The sequence below is a fragment of the Littorina saxatilis genome, linkage group LG16 (assembly GCF_037325665.1).
Source record: "Littorina saxatilis isolate snail1 linkage group LG16, US_GU_Lsax_2.0, whole genome shotgun sequence".
In the NCBI taxonomy this organism is placed as follows: domain Eukaryota; kingdom Metazoa; phylum Mollusca; class Gastropoda; order Littorinimorpha; family Littorinidae; genus Littorina; species Littorina saxatilis.
Window position 1 is genome coordinate 31,779,183 of NC_090260.1, and position 20,051 is coordinate 31,799,233.

Consider the following 20,051-nt stretch of genomic DNA (forward strand, 5'->3'; position numbering starts at 1 on the left):
TACGTAAAGAGCGAGCAATTTTTAAAGAATTAATTTTGCAGATTGTCTCGAACACTTTTTGGACCCATCCTGAACTCAGGTCAAAAATGAGTTACTTCCCTTAAACTGGCGATAGCCGTGGATCGATGATTATCAGAATGTTTTTGGACCGTGGTGCGTTTTTGCGCTAGACCTAACTTTTAAAATCTAAAATAAATTGACAGCTTGTTACACAAACATTCTTTAATCATAAAAGAATTCTTTTTTTATCAAGACAAGATCAGTGCAATTCGAAGTTGTGAAAGTTTGAAAAAAGAAAAGCCCGGAAGCAGGGTCACGCAAGGGTCGTAGCAGACGACGGTTTATCAGTGCATATCGCCGCGCCGTTCCTCTCAGTGAAAGTCAAAAGCCATCGCTAGAGTTCTTGTGAACCACAGCCGTTTGTTTCGTGCATAAAAACGTGCTATTGTAGATAAGCTCACATCGAGTCGCATTCAAATGACTAACTGACGACTACATTGTGAAAAAGGGAAACTGGATCACACGGGTTCACAATGGCTCAGGGGTAAGATAAACCACGCAAAAATAAATTCTTTGAAAATTGTCCGCTCTTTACGGAGGGCACCTAGGATGTTCTCAATCGGTGAGTGTTTAAATGAAAGGGTGTTTGTACTGTGTGTAAAAGCCTGACCGTATCTGTGATGGTTTACGGGAGGCTTACTGTGCCTTTAATATGTGTGTATAGGTCATGTTAATATGTGTGTATCTGCAAGAGTGTTTTCTCTTATTTCCAGCTGCCAGAAACTTCTGGCGAGCTAGTGACTTTCTTGAAGTTGGTCGCCCGGCTGGCGAGTTCAAATTGTGAGATTTGGCCATCCCTGCATATTGGTTGTATGAACCAGACCTGGGAAGCCCTGTTTTGCACTTGGAGTATTCTCAAACAAGCTAGGCGTATTTTCAGAAAAAAACAAGAGGCGAAGCCTTCAAGGCTCACGTAAGAAATCGACAAACAGTAACACAAACTCAATCACTCCGTCACACATACACACACACACACACACACACACACACAGTAAGCATAGGTGAAACTGTGCAAGAAAGCGAGACACTAGATCTGCCAACTAGTCTCGGCCCGCTCACAATAACAATGACCGAGACTTTCAGCAATTCCTTCGCGTGACGTCTAACCCTCTTACGTCATAATGTGACGTCTTCAAATGTTAAAGTTTCTATCACACACGTCAAACACTTTTGACCGAGACGTAATCTTCTTATGCGAGCTTTATCCATAGACTCGGAAATGTTAAAGTTTCTATCACACACACACACACACACACACACACACACACACACACACGCACGCACGCACAGACAGACAAAAGTTAGCATCGCATAGGCTACACTTACGTGAGCCAATTAGCGTACTCCACACAGCATTTGAACATCCATGATTCAAACCTGCTTCACACGCGTCCGTGGCACCGTTAATTAAGTTTACCGATCCATTTAAACTAAATTAAAGCAAATATTTCTTTCCATGTTTACCGACAAAAACTGTAATCATGTGTCATTAACCCCTTCACTGCCCACCCGGTATGTAATACATGGTCATTTTCGGTTTGTCATACGCCCATAACCGTATCTCATACGTGGGATTTGTGTCAACAACATTTCAGGACATTTCTGAAAACTAAATGGGAGGTAACCACTGTCCAAGTACTTGTAGGGGTTCTAAACACAGTTCTTTCCCATAGACCGTTCGGATAAGTTACTACCACGTGTTGAAAACTGTGTTACAAATGTAGAACCGACTATAGCATTCAGCCGCCATTCACAATGGCGGACGAAAGTCGGACCTCAACTCGTAGACCTGTTTTTAAGCGATACAGTGTTCTGGAAGCTCTACAAGAAGTGATTTATGGATTACCACACAGAAGAATACTTTTATGGGCTGTAATGTGAGTACCTGATGTTTGACACCAGTTTTAGCAGTGTTTTGTGTGGTTTTACGTGCTGCAATGTGTGTGTGTGTAAGTCCGGAAACTGTAATTTTTGACAAAAATGGTCATTATATCAATTTTTACTATAACAATCACAGACAAAGTCCAATGATCATGTCATCCTATAATAGCCAAGGGTATAAGCAAAACACATGCCAAAGATCTAAGAGATATCTCAATAAATGATCGAGCAGTGAACAGATTAGTGAACCTACCGTAGAAAGCGAAATTTTGCCCTGGCACACAGCAATACCAAAATGCTGTTATACTGTGGCAGTGAAGGGGTTAACACTTGATCAGCTTCAGGATGCACTTGTGAAGAAAAGCAGTCTAGGAATTTTTCTCGTCATATTTTTTCTCACTGACTGTACTTATCATATTCTAGACAATCATGCGTACAAAACACAGCGAAATCGTATGGGCTTCCCAGGTTTGAACCAATAAATCCTACACACCTGTACGCCTACCTGCAGAGGAATAATGTGTGAACTGGGTCCGGCGGTGATCAGCTGTTTCCGCAAGGTGAAGGCAATGACGGAGTCAGAAATTTGGCAGACGAAGCGGTCGATCCAGGACGTGATTTGCGGTTTGAAGAAGCCGCTCTCGAAGAACCCCAGGTGACCTCCGTGCTTTGTTGTCACCAGTGCTGCCTGATCGTGGCTCTCTGCAACATAGTTTGCATTTCTTACATTGTTTTTACAATGATTTAAAAAAAAAAAGAATCTTTAACCCCTTCACTGCCACAGTATAACAGCATTATCCGAACGGTCTATGGGAAAGAACTGTGTTTAGAACCCCTACAAGTACTTGGACAGTGGTTACCTCCCATTTAGTTTTCAGAAATGTCCTGAAATGTTGTTGACACAAATCCCACGTATGAGATACGGTTATGGGCGTAGGACAAACCGAAAATGACCACGTATTACATACGGGGTGGGCAGTGAAGGGGTTAAACGAAATGAGGCAGAGCGTTGTTTAGAGATTGCATAACCAAGGGAAGTAAGCGCTCTAGATGCAGCCATAGACCAACTAGCCTGGACCGCCAACTCTTCACGTGACCCTTCGAGGTTACGACGCTCGACTTTCAGGGGCGCTCCACTGGGAAAAAGCGACACAGATTTGCCAGCAATGGGATAATTAAAGTTAAACAAGAGGCGAAGCCTTCAAGGCTCACGTAAGAAATCAACAAACAGTAACACAAACTCAATCACTCCGTCACACATACACACACACAGTAAGCATAGGTGACACGGGTGCAAGAGTGCGAGACACTTGATCTAGATCTGTCTGTCTGTAGCCTACTTGCGGGAACACGACTGCCTGAGATGGCCAGATCAACACTGCGCTTTCGACAGCGCTGCGCTTCGTCGCGCAGACACTGGAAACACGCTGTGCAGATTAACCTGTAGGAAATCTCCTTTGGTATCTTCTTTATCTATTTTTCTGGAGCTACGAAACCGAACAATGTAAAATCGTCTTCTCCGAATCGGCGAACTGCAGCTCGGTGATAACTGTATCTATACCACAATCCTTCACGCGATCTGACCTAACCTTGACCCCTGACCTGGTCTACATACCACACACGACACAAACCAGTCACCTGTTTTTACCCCCCCAAAACCCCCCACTGCCCGTTTTCTTTGGATACACACTTTAACTACATACGTGCCGACGAAATGTTGATCATTGCTTCAATACTTTGAAGCTGTTGCTTAAATAATAACCAGGTAAAATTAGTATTTCGGTGTTCAGTCAAATGTTAAAGTTTCTACCACAGACATACATACATACATACGCACGCACGCACGCACAGACAGACAAAAGTTAGCATCGCATAGGCTACACTTACGTGAGCCAAAAATAAGTCAAATAACCAAAGGGAAGTATGCATACAACATGTGTAATGGAGTAAGCAATAGTAATACGGAACCTTTCTTTCTTTCTTTCTTTTTTTGGTGTTTTGAACGTCGTTTTCAACCACGAAGGTTATATCGCGACAATCTCCTGGCATGAACAACAAGGATGAAAGTCGCTTCTTCATTTCAATGCTTGGTGTTCTCTCCAGGTGCCAGGAGATTGGTTCCGTATAACTCTCACTTACTCCATTACACATGTTGTATGCATATAGAGGGCTTACTTCCCTTTGGTTATTTGACTTATTGTTTTAACTTTAATTATTCCATTGCTGGGAAATCTGTGTCGTTTTTTCCCAGTGGAAAGCCATTCTGATAATCCTCGCTCCACGGCTATCGCCAGTATCTCTCTGACCGGACGCTAAATTCCTACGCGAATCTATCAAAACAAGAATACAGAGTTCAGACATGGGATTCAGAAAAAGTGATAATTAAGGAAAAAGAGGTGGGGGTCTGGGGGCCGCAGAAGGCCCCCAGTAGGGTCCAGGGGCAACGCCCCTGGTCGGGGTCTGGGGGCTTCGCCCCCAGAAGCTGAAGGTTTTTAGTGTTTTAGACACACACAAATGGCCCTGAAATGCATATTTCAGCTTAATCATAGAGCCTACATATACCCCAACATTTTCTCAGCGGATTTGCACGAATCTCAAGAATGATCCCTGGAGCCTAAAAATTTACGGAATTCCGTAAATTTACGGAAGAATCCCATGTCTGAGACAGTGAGAGTTATCTCCAATATGCAGACCTGGGAACCCCTGTTTTGCACTTAGAGTATTCTCAAACAAACTTGGTGTATTTTCAGAAAAATGAGCGTACTCCACACAGCATTTGAACATCCATGATTCAAACATGCTTCACACGCGTCCGCCACATCGTTAATTAAGTTTACCTATACAATGTACATTTAAAACAAATCCTTTTTTCAATTTTTACTGACAAAAACTGTAATCATGTGTCAAAATACAGGATCGGCTTCAAGATGGGCTTGTGAATAAAAATAGTCTAGGAATTTTTCTCGTCGTATTTTTTTCCCACTGACCGTACTGATCGTATTCTCGACAATCATGCGTACAGAATACGGCGAAATCGTATGGGTTCCCAAGTCTGAATATGTTGTTCGCGAGCAGTGTTTGCGAGATGAAAATGATTGCAGATTGGCCGACTTCGACAGTGATCTCCGTTTTGTTCTTCACAGTTATGATAAAGACATCGTTCTAAGGTCAAAACAAGTCGAAATTTTGGGACTGCTGCGGGAAGGAGACCGTAATATATGGTTGCATCACTGTCAACTGGTTACAGAAAAAATCGTCTGCTCCAGCGAGCGCCGAAACCAAACGGTTGATTATCACGTGACACTTTTGCCATATTTAGAGTTGTTTGCACAGTAAATACCGCCGCGAAAAATAGCTCGCTTGAAACTGTCTTACATATCAATTCCTTAGTACTTTAAAAATTACACAACACCATGAAAAATCATTATCGACGATCGCGAATCTGCTTATATCCATAACACATTACGATAAGATCTAAATATGTAAAAAAAATCGATTTCCTCGCCAGACAAGGAAAGCCAAGGCATCCTGTCAGGGATAGAATGAGACTCGAAGGGAAGTAACTCATTTTTGACCTGAGTTCAGGATGAGTAGAAAGCTTGTTGCAACAAGAGTCAATGCAGGTGTTTGCATGTATAGGTGTAATCAGCCACCTGCACTGCTGGCAGAATGACTGAGGTCTTTACCATGCCACTGTTGTGACACGGGGATAGGACATGGATAGTATATATGGAGCTTGTTCCCAGTGAAAAGCTAGCACTGGGTACCAGCAACAATAGTTGCGCTACTCAGGAGTCTTTGTGTTAAAGGTGGTCGTCTACATTTTTGCTTTTTTTCAATAATCTTATGGTTAGATTTCGCTAAAAAGTTATGTCAGATGATGAATGAACCATGGGGAAAAAAGTATATGTAAAAAAAGATTTTATTTTTGGGTAGCGTGACTCACGCTTCCAATATTTTGTTTTCTGTTTGCTAAGAACATGTGCTTTGCCTAAAAATACTGACCAATCAAATTCATGTCACTATGCTTATAGCCACGCCCAAACAAGTGCAGCAACAGTTTGACACTGGAGCGCTTTCCACGTTTTTTTTTAAACGCACGAAATGCACGGGATTTGAGAGGAGTTTTGCGCTTGGCATTTTTCAAATAAGGATATCCTACTATGAGTACTACGCTGGAATACTACAATGAAATTTCAAACGGCTACACTGGCTTCGTCTTTCCTGATCGAAAGGGGGTGTATTGTTGATATCTGTAGATAATAGACTCATTTTAATGGTCAAATGGCGATTTCGGTATAAAAATGTAGACAAGGACCTTTAAGCTGTAACCAGCCACCTGCACTTGTGGCAGAATGACTGAGGTCTTTACCATGCCACTGTTGTGACACGGGGATGGGACACGTTTCTGGAACTTCCACAAAGTGGCAAAATCAGTTTAAAAATTACTATTGTTGTGTGTGTGTTTGTGTGTGTGCGAGCGTGTGTGTGTGTGTGTGTGTGTGTGAGAGAGAGAGAGAGAGAGAGAGAGAGAGAGAGAGAGAGAGAGAGAGAGAGAGAGAGAGAGAGAGAGAGAGAGAGAGAGAGAGAGAAAGAGAGAGAGAGAGAGAGAGAGAGAGAGAGAGAGAGAGAGAGAGAGAGGGGCAGAGGGAGAGAGTAAGCATACACCCACATCTGTTTGCAGAAGGGGTGATGGGGTGGGGGTGAACAAGAGTTACCTGTGTAGTCCCTTGCATACTTCAACAGAGGGAGTGGCACAATGGGATCATCCTCAGAATTCAGCAGAACCAGAGGAATATTGATCTGAAATCAAAGCTTGGTAAATAACATCTGAACAATATTGACAAGTTCATAATTTCAAAAAAATGGAAACTCAGATCAGCTTCCACTGTCAACACTGCTTTTGCGCTTCCTGTAAGCACATCATTTCTCCTCATACTTCTTTAAAAATTCACTGCACCTATATTCTTTAAAATTACTGCACCTATATAATTTTTTGTGCAACACTGCACTAACAAGAACACACACACACACACAGTGACACACACACACAGTGACACACACACACAGTGACACACACACACACAGTGACACACACACACAGTGACACACACACAGAGTGACACCCACACACAGTGACACACACACACAGTGACACACACACACAGTGACACACAAACACACAGTGACACACACACACAGTGACACACACACACAGTGACACACACACACAGTAACACACACACACAGTGACACACACACAGTGACACACACACAGTGACACACACAGTGACACACACACACAGTGACACACACACACAGTGACACACACACACTCACACTCTCTCTCTCACCCACCCGGACATCACACACATACTCTCTCTTTGTTGTCCATTATCGCGCATGCAAACACGCACAATCACGTACACACATGCATCCATACCTGTCCATTTTTATCCTGAGACAACAAACAAGCAAGCAAACAAACGCACAAGCAAACATACAAGCAAACACTCACATTACTGATGTAGTTGCTGCAGCTGGCGGTTTCGTAATAATCCACAACATTCTGGACCCCCTGGAGTTTACTGTAAACAAAAAAAAGCAACAGAAAATATTTAAATCAAATAAATACTGCTGCAAAAATGTGCTCTTCCAAACCCATGACAAAAGTATGACACTTCCAGCCAGCTTTGGGGTTTTATGCCAGAAATGTTTGTTTTGGAATAGCGACCTTGCAGTTCCGGAGCAGACGATCCAAAATTCAAAGGCGTATTTTCCTGTTACCTGAGAAGGCACAGCTCTAAATAAGATTATGAATAAAGCTATGGTACTTAACAGACAACATGACAACAACCACCTTGACGTGTAAGCTATAACATCTCCCTCCAGGGTTTAGCCTGGGAGAAAAGGGCAATGGGACATTTGTCCCCCTCAACCAAATTCTGATGGGACATAGTTGAAGGCAAGAAGCGCCTAAGAGGCATGTACGCGTTTTGTCCAAAGATGCAAATTGGTGCAATATGGTGCCATCTGAGAATTAACCGCTATATCGTGTTATCTGTGTGTGTGTATGTGTGTGTGTAATTCGATGTAAAGTGTACACTTGGTGGCGCAGTGGTACGTAATCTTAATGCGCCCTTTGACGCACTGAAGGGAATTGTGATGGGACATTTTTTAGAACGAACGCGCCAATGGCGCACTAGTACTAGTAAATGAAGCCCTGTCCCTCCCTTCAAATGATGGGACTTCAATTTCAAATCAAGACCGTACACCTCTGCCAGCACTCATTTTTTTCATTTTCATTTTCATTACTTTATTGTCCCATCGCTGGGAAATTCGGATCGCTTCCTCCCAGTGGAAAGCTAGCAGCAACAGAGTCGCGCTACCCAGGTGTATGCATGCATAGGTGTAATCAGCCACCTGCACTTATGGCAGAATGACCGAGGTCTTTTACGCGCCACAGTGGTGACACGGGGGCGGAACATAGATACCGTCTCTGAGTCTGCACATAAAGTTGACCCCTGTCCGTCCCGGCCCGGATTCGAACCTGCAACCTTAGGATCACAAGTCCAGTGATCTATCAACTGAGCTACCGGGCCCCCACTCACCATGTAAAATGCAAATCCAGGTCCTCCAGGGTGGTAGCAGAGAAGATTTTTTTCAGATCAAATCCGAACCTCCGCCGCGCTTCCTCTGAGAAGAGAATGTCGCTGTGGTGTTTGATCAAGCGACGCTGGTTGGCAGTCATCGTGTACAGATACGCACGACGCAGGCTCTGCCATTTCTTCAGCAAGTGTTTGGCACTGTGAGAGATTAAAAATAAGTTTAAAGGCAAGGTTTTTGTTAACTGCAAGGTTCCGTTATAATACCTTCAGCAACTCTTTTGACGTGGATGCATGCACACACACACACACACACTCACTGTCATGGTAAAGAGATATGCACAACGCAAGGAAAGAGACCATAAACATATCATTATAACCCTAACGTTCAACCACACACACACACACACACACACACACACACTTACTGGTTGATGTTGTAACCTTGGCAGATGGAAATGGCGCACCAAATTCCTCGCTGGTGTTCCAGTTGTTCTCCCAAGTACTTGATAACGATGTTGGCTCCCATACTTAGCCCCACCAATATCAGCTTGCACTGTGGGTAAAGATGCTCAACCTCTTCTCTCATGATGTGAAACTCCTCCCATCCACCTGGCGATAGACAATCAGTTACAACATGCAAATAGATATTAAAAAGAAACAAGTCGCTCAAAGTGTAATCAATACATTTAGTCAATCTGTGGGCCTTACAGAGTTAACAGACCTGGGAACCCCTGTTTTGCACTTGGAGTATTCTCAAACAAACTTGTTGTATTTTAAGAAAAATTAGCATACTCTATGCACCATTGAAACATCCATGATTCAAACATGTTTCACACGCGCCTGTTGTACAGTTTATGAAGTTTACCAATGCATTAAAAAAAAAAATATGCATCTTTTAATGCATCTTTCAATCTTTACAGACAAAAACTGTAATCATGTGTCAAAGTACTGGATCGGCTTTGGGGTGCGCTTGTGAAGAAAAGTAGTCTAGGAATTTTACTTGTATTTTTTACCCGCTGACCGTATTGATCGTATGCTAGATAATCGTGCGTACAAAATACGGCGAAATCGTATGGGTTCCCAGATCTGGAGATGATATTAAAAAAAATTAAATTATTTTTAAATCTGTTAGAGAAAATGTTATTTTCATCCCAATTTTAATATGAGAACAAAAACTTATGAATTAACTTGTCAGCTTCCAAGCGGAAATGCAATTCCATAGTCCGGACTGAGTCAAAGAATTGTAGAGATAGAGTTTGTGATAGAGTCTGACTGCTGTTGTTTCCTGGTATGCTCTTGCAAACCTGTGCTATATATATAGGCTGAACTCACAACTGTTCGACTGGCTCACAGTCCCTCCAAAGTTGATTTAAGTGTTTTGTGCAATTGGTTACACATATATATATGTTGTGCCGAATTCACGGAATTGCCGAATTCGCGGAATCGGCAATATTTTTGCCCATTTCACGTAATCGGCAAAACGCTGCCCATTACGTGAAATCGGCAGCGTTTTGCAGAAAATGCGTAAAGGCTCCTAAAATGTGTCCATTTCGCAAAAGTGACAGCCAGTCTGTTCCTTTTTTTGTCACCAGAACATTACATTAACATTACTTTACCACCGGCCCCCGTAGCGCAGTGGTTAGCGCATCGGGCTGTGGGCCGGGAGGTCGTGGGTTCGAATCCCATCAGGGTCATGTGGGTTTTTCGGGCTACGGTCGGCTCCTACCCAGAGTGGAAGTGCTATGGTTCCTATGGGAAGGCTGGAATCACACAGCCGAGTGTCATTCACTTAACGAATGCGACTTTGAGGGTGCTCAGGTTCTGTTTACCTGACCAACACCGCAGGTGCGGCAGTTCTCGGGCCTGGTTGACACCAGGATATATTATGACTGTAAGCGTAGAGTGCTGCCCTGTCACGTAGTCTCAAACCAAATTGGAAATCCATAGCATCATCATTATAATCATCTTCATCTCATTAATCATACACAAATTATAAATTGTCCTTGCTCTTGTGGCCCTTCATGCTCGGAGCTCTCATGGTGGCCTTGGTCTCAGTGTTCCTGTTCCATCCTTCTCTGAATAGTAGTTCTGCTGTCAGTCTTCAACGTGTGACGTTCTGGGGGGTCGACGGAGGGACGTGGTGGCGGTCTGCTCTCTGGAGGGGACCCTCACTCAGTCTGGCTCCGCGACTTAGCAGTCAATGTCGTTAGTAGGGGGCATAGTAGGTAGTGGGCTGAGTCCGTTAGCTCGGGACAGACCCACTACTGAACACCGTCGAAGTGACTCAGCAGAAGTGCAGTGTCATCTTCCGAGGGTAGCCTACCGCAACCACCCGACATCCCCCCCAAGAGTGTCTGTAAAATCGACAAGTCTGGCAGCGGAACGAAATTCAGAGGTGGATGGAGCAGTGAGTGCAGGGACGGGGCGGCGTGAGAGCACACCGGGACAAGGAACAGGTGTAAGGAAGAAAAAAAAAAAAAAAAAAAAAAAAAAAAAAAACATTACTTTACCTCCCTATTTTGGTTTTTAAGGTCTGTGTTGGTTTGTGTCGAGCATAACTCCGGTAATGCACGAAAACTACACTTTTGGCCATAACTTGCCATAGCTTATCGATTATTGCAACATTTATCAATTCGAGTATCTAGCTGCCTAAGTGTGATCATATCCCAGGCATTTGAAAACTTTAAAGCCAAAAACGGGCGGCCGATTTCGTAAAATGGGCAAATTTTAGAAGCCTTTACGCGTTTTCGGCAAAACGCTGCCGATTTCGTGTAATGGGCAGTGTTTTGCCGATGACGTGAAATGGGCAAAAATGTTGCCGATTTCGCGAATTCGACAATTACGTGAATTCGGCACGACATATATATATGCTTCAACATTACACCATTCGAACATTTTCAAAAGTCAGGACACTAGCTGCTGGTTTTAAGTTCGCCCAGGGCTTTAACTTAGGCTTGTTTTTCACCAAGGCAGGAGATGACACAAGAGAATGAAAAACTAATGTGCGAACAACGAACAAACTAACCGTAGCTGAAGATGCGTGGAGCTGTAAGACGAAGACTGAAGACACAGCCTAGGTGGTTCAACACGGCCACCCGGTACCCGCATGACTGAGCATGCGTCACCAGTGCACGGATGTAGGAACTCTCACTGCTGCTACCAAAGCCTGGACACACTAGCATGCAGAAGTCCTCTGTGAAGACAGACACAAAACATTTGCAGAAAAAAGTATATAATACAGTGCACCCCCCTTTTAAGACCCCCAATTTAGGACTTTGTCCCTTTCAACTCTTTCCGCACTGCGCCCGACAGTTTGTCGGGCGCTCCTTAGCAGCTTTCAACACCTGCGCCCGACAAACTGTCGGGCGGTGACACGCATCTTCTCAGACCTTGTCTCTGATCTAAAAATAAAAGACAGGTCACGAGCAAGGGAGGTAAATCTGTTCCCACTTCCTTCTTATTTGTTTGGCGAAAGAAAATCGTCCGATTGAGTGTATTTTGAGTATTTTTCCTGCGAAATATGAGCTACTCGTTGAGGCAGGTTCTTGACGAGATTTTCCTCGACGATGACAGTGATTATGATCCCGAATGCGACGTTTCTTCGTCTCAATCGAGTGAAACAAGTGGTGATTTGAGTGCACAAGACCTGTGCGCGGGCTTCGATGCAAATGTGAGACAGAAACATCCTGTGACTTGTTGGAACAACTGTGACAGAGTGGTGTGTTTACATACTTTTTGGTGTTGTGTTTGTGACTTGGAAGAAGGATTTCTTTGAACTTTACACACTTCAGAAGGTACTGACTGCTACTCAACAGGTAAGAAGTTGTTACTACAAGTTAGAATATGCACTTATCATACAACACACAACATTTTTTGTGTCTACAACTATTAGTTGCAGAGTTAGAAGCGCTTCAGTGAAGTACCCATCAGATTTGCACTACAGTGCCAAAACCCTCCAGGCTGGAGAGGCTGCTGAGCCTGCACTGCAGTCAGGGCTGATAGGGTTAACCCCTTCACTGCCAAGCACGTACTAGATACGTGGTCATGTTTGGTTTGTCATACGCCCATACACGTGGCATTTTCATCAGCACTTTTCAGGACATTTGTGAAAACTAAATGGGAGGTAACCACTGTCCAACTTCTTGTAGGGGTTTAAACACAGTTCTTTCCCATTGACCGTTCAGATTTAAGTTAGTACCACAAGGTAAAAACATTTTTAGAAGTTTTTTCCGATCTATAAGATTCAAAATGGCGGCCAAAAGTCGGACATCAACTCGTAGACCTGTTTTCAAATGATACAGTGTTCTGGAAGCTCTACAAGAAGTGATTTATGGATTACCACACAGAAGAATATTGTTATGGGCTGTAATGTGAGTACCTGATGTTTGACACCAGTTTTAGCTGTGTTTTCTGCGGTTTTACGTGCTGCAGTGTGTGTGTGAAAGTTTGGAAACTGTAATTTTTGACAAAAATGGTCATTGTATCGATTTTTACTATAACAATCACAAACAAAGTCCAATGATCATGTTATCAGATAATAGTCAAGGGTGTAAGCAAACCACATGCCAAAGATCTAAGAGATATCTCAATAAATGATTGAGCAGTGAACAGATTAGTGAACCCACCGAAGAAAGCGAAATTTGCCCTGGCGCACAGCAATACCAAAATGCTGTTATACTGTGGCAGTGAAGGGGTTAAGACCCTGTTTTTTTGTAGACTTTTCTATTCAAAACCTCTGTAAATTTGCCCCTATTTGAAGACTCTCTCCATGGGTGAAACTGGTCAGAATTGAAAATAAGGAAAATGAGGCCGGGGTCCCGGGGCCTGGGCGGCCCTGGTGGGGTGCAGGGGCGAAGCCCCCCCCGGAAGAAAACGAAAAATCAGTGTAAAAGTAGGCCTATCCTGGTATCTCAAACACACAAATTTGCACATAAACAATGTAACAAATGCCAAGCTGTAGTCCGATAATTCGCGCGCCCAGTGAAACAAAGTGGACTCAGTGATGTCCGGTCACTGTGTTAGGAGAAATACGGATCGGATCGCCGGCAAAAAATAACCAAAAAAAAACAAAATTTTTTTTTTTTTAAAGATGTTTCAAAATAAGGAATTCCTTATCCCAATTTCATTTGGCGGATTTCCGCCCTGAGGCGGAAAAGTTTCACCCATGTCTCTCCTTTTTAAGACCTGATTTTTTTCGATTTGTTGAGGTCTCACAAGGGGAGTTACACTGTAGAAAACAGTATGACATAGACCAGTTCTCAAAATAACTCTGTCACACGCTTTCCTTCTCTGCCACTACTAAAGCAAACGTGTGCAAGATTGTATGTTACACACTTTAGGAGCATGGCAAGCACGGATTCAAACTCAAAATCGTCCCTCCAAAAGCCAAAAAATGCACACACGACTTTTATTTCTCCTGCTGTTATCGTTTCTTCTCTTTACAAATTCTTCAACGCTCAGAATACTGAAAACGGCATCCCAGACAACAGTACTGTTTCCATAGGCGAATTTAGCTGCCCTTGGAAAGTGGCTCGCTCAGAAGGCCTGTTAGTCTGAAACTATAAGGACAGAGTTCTGAACATAGATGACAAAGATTCCGGAATGAACAAACATTTCGCGGATGCAGACACAGAAAGACGTCATGAAGAATGCAATGCTTCAAAAGATACAGACTGTGACGATGACTGTGACGTCATTCACATATACCGAGACGTCATTCACAGCTGTTCGGTCATTTCCGTCAAAAGGCTGCTCCTGTGGTCAGGTTTGTCAAGCTTGAGTACACAAAACGTGTTTGTTCTCTCCTCTGTTGAAGCTGTGAGACATAAATGCTATTCCGACTTGGTCGTGTGACAGAGTTTTCTTCCACACTCGATTAGCTGATGTCTAACCCAGCCTGACGGCTTCGTTAGACAATCAACGTAATCTCGTGTGGAAGAAAACGTCTGTCACACGACCAAGTCTGAATAGCAGGTACTGTTGGGTTTTTAATGAAAGAGTGGCTTTTCCTTGGACAAACTGAGGCAAGCTACAGGTGACGTTGTTACACTCTGGCAATTCGTTCAAGGAACTAAATAACACCGGGGGTCTGCACAAGGGTCTGCTTTTTCATACCATTTGTAGGGTGACTGGTGTCAGGCTGGTAGATGTCAAAGGTCAATGTGGACCCATCCTGAAGGGTCTTGGTGTACCGGGTCCCGCTTGGAATAGGGTCTCGCACGCGTCCGAGTTTGGCGTAGACCACAGTCTGTATGTGTCCGCTTTTCCCCCACAGCAATGGAGGCACATAGCTAACAGAGCAAGAAACAGCATTGAGTTTACGGTGTGTGTGTCACTCTGTGTGTGTGTGTGTGTGTGTGTGTGTGAGTGTGTGTGTGTGTGTGTGTGTGTGTGTGTGTGTGTGTGTGTGTGTGTGTGTCACTGTGTGTGTGTTGACCACTCTGAGTGTGTGTGTGGTTGTGTGTGGTGTGAGTGAATATACATGCAAATGTGTAGACAGACATTTTTAGGCCTTGTTTTGTGAGATTTTCTTTATAATTATTAACAGCTATTGTGTTTTCAGCGTAGCAATAGGGCCCGATATTTAGATGAGACAAGTATAATGCCGACGAGTCGAAGACGAGTCGCATTATACTTGTTCGAGTCTAAATTTCGGACCCTATTGCTACGATGAAAACACAATAACGTTTATATAGCTATTCTGACATTAAATTCGGTGTTAAAATCATGTTTTGTCAGCAACAAGTACCAGAATGGTCCATGTCGTTGATTGCAGACGATGGTACCCTTTCCGCATGAAGCCACGGAAATAACCAAACATTGAAAAACCCACGGACATGTATTACGTAGAAAACTCGAGATAACCGGATGTTTAGCAATTCGTCAATATGCTAGGAATCATGACGTCATGACGTATCATGCTTGCCTACGTAGATTGTATGTTCGAAAGTCTGGCTTCTGTTGGGAATTTGTGTGGTGAAGACTGCGGTAAATCTGTAGATGAAAAGAGAACATGCAAGGATTGTCTCAGAAGAAACGACTAAATGTTTCAGACCGGTAACTTCATTTCAACATTGCGCTATCAATCAATCAATCAATATGAGGCTTATATCGCGCGTATTCCGTGGGTACAGTTCTAAGCGCAGCGCTATACAATGGACGTTCTATGTGACAGGAGAGTTTGCTGATTTTGTGTTAAACATTGGAGAGATCGTCTGCTAGAATCAGAGATAGGTCGCTTCAGATTGCAGCTTCTGGAAATTTGCAAGGTTTGTTGCCTGTTAAAGAACTGGATTTTACACGTAATGTATGTCATGTACAGTAAGCAACAACAAAAACACACACAAAGCAAATGGCATCGTCTGTCGACTTGTCACATAAACAAACCTGGCGAGGTATGCGTGTACTTTATACACGTGGAAGAAACCGGAACCATGCGTCTTTGTTATTGCCAATAATGCTTTTGGATATTGGCAAAAATACCCCCCGCGGGTTAGGGGGAGTCCCATATTGGTTGGGACGAGAAAGAATTTACCCGATGCTACCCAGCATGTCGTAAGAGGCGACTAACGGTTCTGTTTCTCCTTTTACCCTTGTTAAGTGTTTCTTGTATAGAATATAGTCAATGTTTGTAAAGATTTTAGTCAAGCAGTATGTAAGAAATGTTAAGTCCTTTGTACCGGAAACTTGCATTCTCCCAGTAAGGTCATATATTGTACTACGTTGCAAGCCCCTGGAGCAATTTTTTGCTTAGTGCTTTTGTGAACAAGAAACAATTAACAAGTGGCTCTATCCCATCTCCCCCCTTTCCCCTATCCCATCTCCCCCCTTTCCCCGTCGCGATATATCCTTGAATGGTTGAAAACGACGTTAAACACCAAATAAAGAAAGAAAGAAAGAAAGAAAGATTGGCAAAAATGGCCGACTTCCGTAGCATTATGCTTTGATAATCGGAAAGGGGATGTGTGAGACCATCCAATCACAGCCCCCGAATTCCCCCACGTGTCCATCAGAATAGCTATATATATTATATACTAGAGGAATACCCGGCTTCGCCGGGGTGAATCGCGAGACAGAGACAGACAGCGTGGCGGTTCATCACAATCACCTCTGCAGGCGAAGTCCTGTCAAACGGGATTGAGAATTTTAGAGCTTATTTCTTAGCCCTATATTATCTGTTGTGGCTTCTCAAATGCCAGAACATACAGACAGACAAAAGCCGCTAGACCCCATCACAAACAGAACTCTACAATCCACAGGTTTTTGCCCACACACACACACACAAACACACACACAGAGAAGCCGTATATATATATAATTATATGTATATCTATATCTATAAATATATAGAGATAGGTGAGAGTGTATTTTTCGCGTGGCTATAAATTGATTCGACCTTTTCACTTTGACAGTAAGAACAACTTACGGGTGCAAGGGAAGCGTTCTGGACAGCGTAGTGACATTCTAAAAATAGTTACTCAGAAACGGGAATTTGGGGTGAACGGCGCGAGACAGAGACAGACAGCGTGGCGGTTCACCACAATCACCTTTGAAGGCGAAGTCCTGTCAAACGGGATTGAGAATTTTAGAGCTTATTTCTTAGCCCTATATTATCTGCTGTGGCTTCTCACATGCCAGTACATACAGACAGACAAAAGCCGCTAGACCACATCACAAACAGAACTCTACAATACACAGGTTTTTGCCCACACACACACACAAACACACACACACACACAGAGAAGCCGTATATATGGCCCAAAGTCAGAATAGGTGTCCATTTTTGTGACATACAAAATCAATTTTAAAAATGAACATTTTCTTTGTTTTGAAAATAGAGATGTATTTTAGAGCATAAATACGCAAGGAACAGCTATGATTTAAGAAAACTCATGTTTGATCACTTCACAGATTCAGGTTTAAAAGTTTGCAGGAGTTCATAACTTCACACCGTCACAAAATTTAGACTTGTTAAATCATTGTTGCTACATGTATTGGGTCTGTTTTAGACATCTGAGCAAATTGCTACAGCAAATTACTTTGCATTTCAAGCAAGTTAAACTTGTTTTGGCCACGCATGATGCAGATGTGAACTCCATTAATGGGAAGTTCATAACTTCACATAATTTACTTTTATTGGTATAATAAATTTAATTTATACAGGCAGGAAACAATTTGTTTTGTTTTTTAATCTGAAAAAGGTGAGCTGGAACATGAAGGTAATTTTTGAAGATGAAGTGTGGAGAAGATTTTTTGGTTATCTGTATTATTTATAGAAATTAATATTGTCACAATTTTTTCACAGCAAATATTGGCATAAGTTATCAATAAATCTACAATTTTGCTGTTTTTGTGCAAAATGTGCTTGAAAAGTACCATCAAAAGGATTTCAATACACCAAAATGTTTGTCTGACTCAAAGAGTTGGCAGAAACTGAAAGTATTTTTAGAATGTCCTAGGAGTTCATAACTTCACACCGTGACATCACAAACTATGGCTAATTCAAACCAAAGTAAGAAAGTGCATATGTCATCTTATTTTCTCTCCAGCTACTCTTTGTAATCAACATACAACTAAGTAATAAAAGTAAAACATTTGTGAAAACAAACGATAACAAAAATCATAAAATGTGAGCGTGCGCATAACTTCACAAGAATTTTTGTTATGTTGGTCTCTAGTACAGTTACTGTATAATATATTTGCAAAACAATGACAAACTGAGAACACAGAGTTATAGTATAGGCTAAAGCTGCACTTATATTACAAAATCAGATTTTAATTGCCAAAATAAAACAAATTGTTTGAAACTTGTGAAAGTTCATAACTTCACATCAATCACACATTTATACTAAAATAACTAACTAAAGTCTCTTGCAAATAATTCTAAACAACTTAATGATTTACTTAACCAAACTCAGTCATGAAAACTGGTACCGAAATCATTATTTAGTTAGTGTTTATGTCAGCTGACTGTGTGTTCATAACTTCACATCATTTATTTAACTGAAAAGCTACGTACTAAAATCTGCTGGTAAATTAAAATAAAAATGACATCAAACGGTAACAGCCTACTCTGGAGAAGAGCAGCATATCATTTGAGGTAGTGATTTAGTGTAGTAAATTAATTATTGTGTATAAATCATACTCATGGCATGTGTTCATAACTTCACACCGTGGGGCTGAGGGTCAGTTGATGTGAAGTTATGTACACCGTGCAGTCAACCCAGATTCATGCTGGAATTATCAAAATGTAATTTTGAGGGTTGATATTCAGAAAACTTCTTACAAAATGTCCAGATAAAGTCAAATGTACTCTTTTGCTATTAACAAGGCATTATTTTAAACACGCCCTTGAAAAATGAGCTTGAGTTATGTGAAGTTATGAACTTCATGACAAAACGGCTAAGTACTTCAGAAAGAAACAGTCAGCAGCCAGTAGATTCTTTTTGTGATGAAAATCATGGTACAGTGTAATTTGGAAACTGAAAATAGTCATTTTACATATATTTTGGGTTTTGACATGAGTTAGTAACTCTCACATAAAAATAGTGCGCAAGACACAGAGAAAATGGCTAACTAAAGCATACTGCTTGACTTTAGTGACAAAAATTGCTTAGTATCTAAATCTAATGTACTTTTATATGCAAAATTGCTGTTCCACTACAACCTTAACTTTCATGGCTAGCATTTAAGGACAAAAAACACTCTCAGTGGAGATAGTAGGAAAGTTCATAACTTTCTCACAAGAATTTTTTATTTCTCAATTACTCAAACACCAATGAATGAACTTGATGCAAACTTTCAGTGTGACTGCTGCTAGTGGATCCAAATGCATTACAAAGCTAGGTGTTCCCCAACCAGTCAATTTACTCTTTTTATAAGGCAAAAGGTTGGAAAGTTCATAACTCTTTTTTCACAAGAAAATCTGCACGTAAACTTCAAACTACTTTTGAACATGCAAAAACAAGTCAAACAACCCTTTTTATGTTTTATACCTCTGCAAAACATACTGTAAAATACTTTTTTTACAAAAATATATCAGGTTTCAATCTTTAATTATTATTTAGAGCTGATCAGTGAACAAAAATGAAGTCTTACGGAAATAGTTATGAACTTTCTGTGAAATTTTGTCTCCCCATTTTCTGCAGGCTCACTGACAAAATTCAAAAACTTTGCTTTGTCAAAGGTACATTTGAGTTTTACTGGCTCAGTGAAAAGTCATTCATGACATTCTGTCCCATAAATATGACAGAGTAGACCATGTTTCAATATGCTGTAAGGTCATGTCACAAAAAATGGCCAAAATGTAGTGCTGCTGACTTCAGATAATGGCGACATTTTCATTAAAAACAACAACTGAGCACACAATGTTTCTCTAGGTGTGTACTTTATACTTTTTTTTACAAGTCTCATTAATCTTTACAAGGATTTTATTTTTCTTTGATGTACAAATCAGGTTAGAGCCAAGGTTGCACAGCTATTTCAGCTGTGGACACCATTTCA

The 20,051-nt window shown here is 41.8% G+C and overlaps 1 protein-coding gene, 1 long non-coding RNA gene and 1 other non-coding gene across 4 annotated transcripts in view; 1 reads left to right on the forward strand and 2 right to left on the reverse strand.

The window, feature by feature from the left end:
* Positions 1 to 20,051, reverse strand: part of LOC138950858 (uncharacterized) — a 93,198-nt gene that overhangs the window by 23,548 nt on the left and 49,599 nt on the right. The window lies entirely within an intron of this gene.
* LOC138950848 (uro-adherence factor A-like) overlaps positions 1 to 20,051 on the reverse strand; it is a 44,851-nt gene that overhangs the window by 15,357 nt on the left and 9,443 nt on the right. The window contains exons 3-9 of one of the 2 annotated variants that reach the window (XM_070322564.1): positions 14,664 to 14,839; positions 11,575 to 11,742; positions 8,975 to 9,158; positions 8,553 to 8,747; positions 7,460 to 7,529; positions 6,660 to 6,744; positions 2,447 to 2,643 (exon numbers count right to left, since the gene is read on the reverse strand). In XM_070322564.1, the coding sequence (XP_070178665.1) occupies positions 2,447 to 2,643; positions 6,660 to 6,744; positions 7,460 to 7,529; positions 8,553 to 8,747; positions 8,975 to 9,158; positions 11,575 to 11,742; positions 14,664 to 14,839 (1,075 nt within the window). Of the gene's footprint in view, positions 1 to 2,434; positions 2,644 to 6,659; positions 6,745 to 7,459; positions 7,530 to 8,552; positions 8,748 to 8,974; positions 9,159 to 11,574; positions 11,743 to 14,663; positions 14,840 to 20,051 lie in introns of both variants that reach the window. The other variant, XM_070322563.1, reaches the window with a different exon arrangement.
* Trnah-gug (transfer RNA histidin (anticodon GUG)) lies at positions 10,170 to 10,243 on the forward strand. Its single transcript has one exon. It is a non-coding gene; the product is annotated as a tRNA-His (tRNA).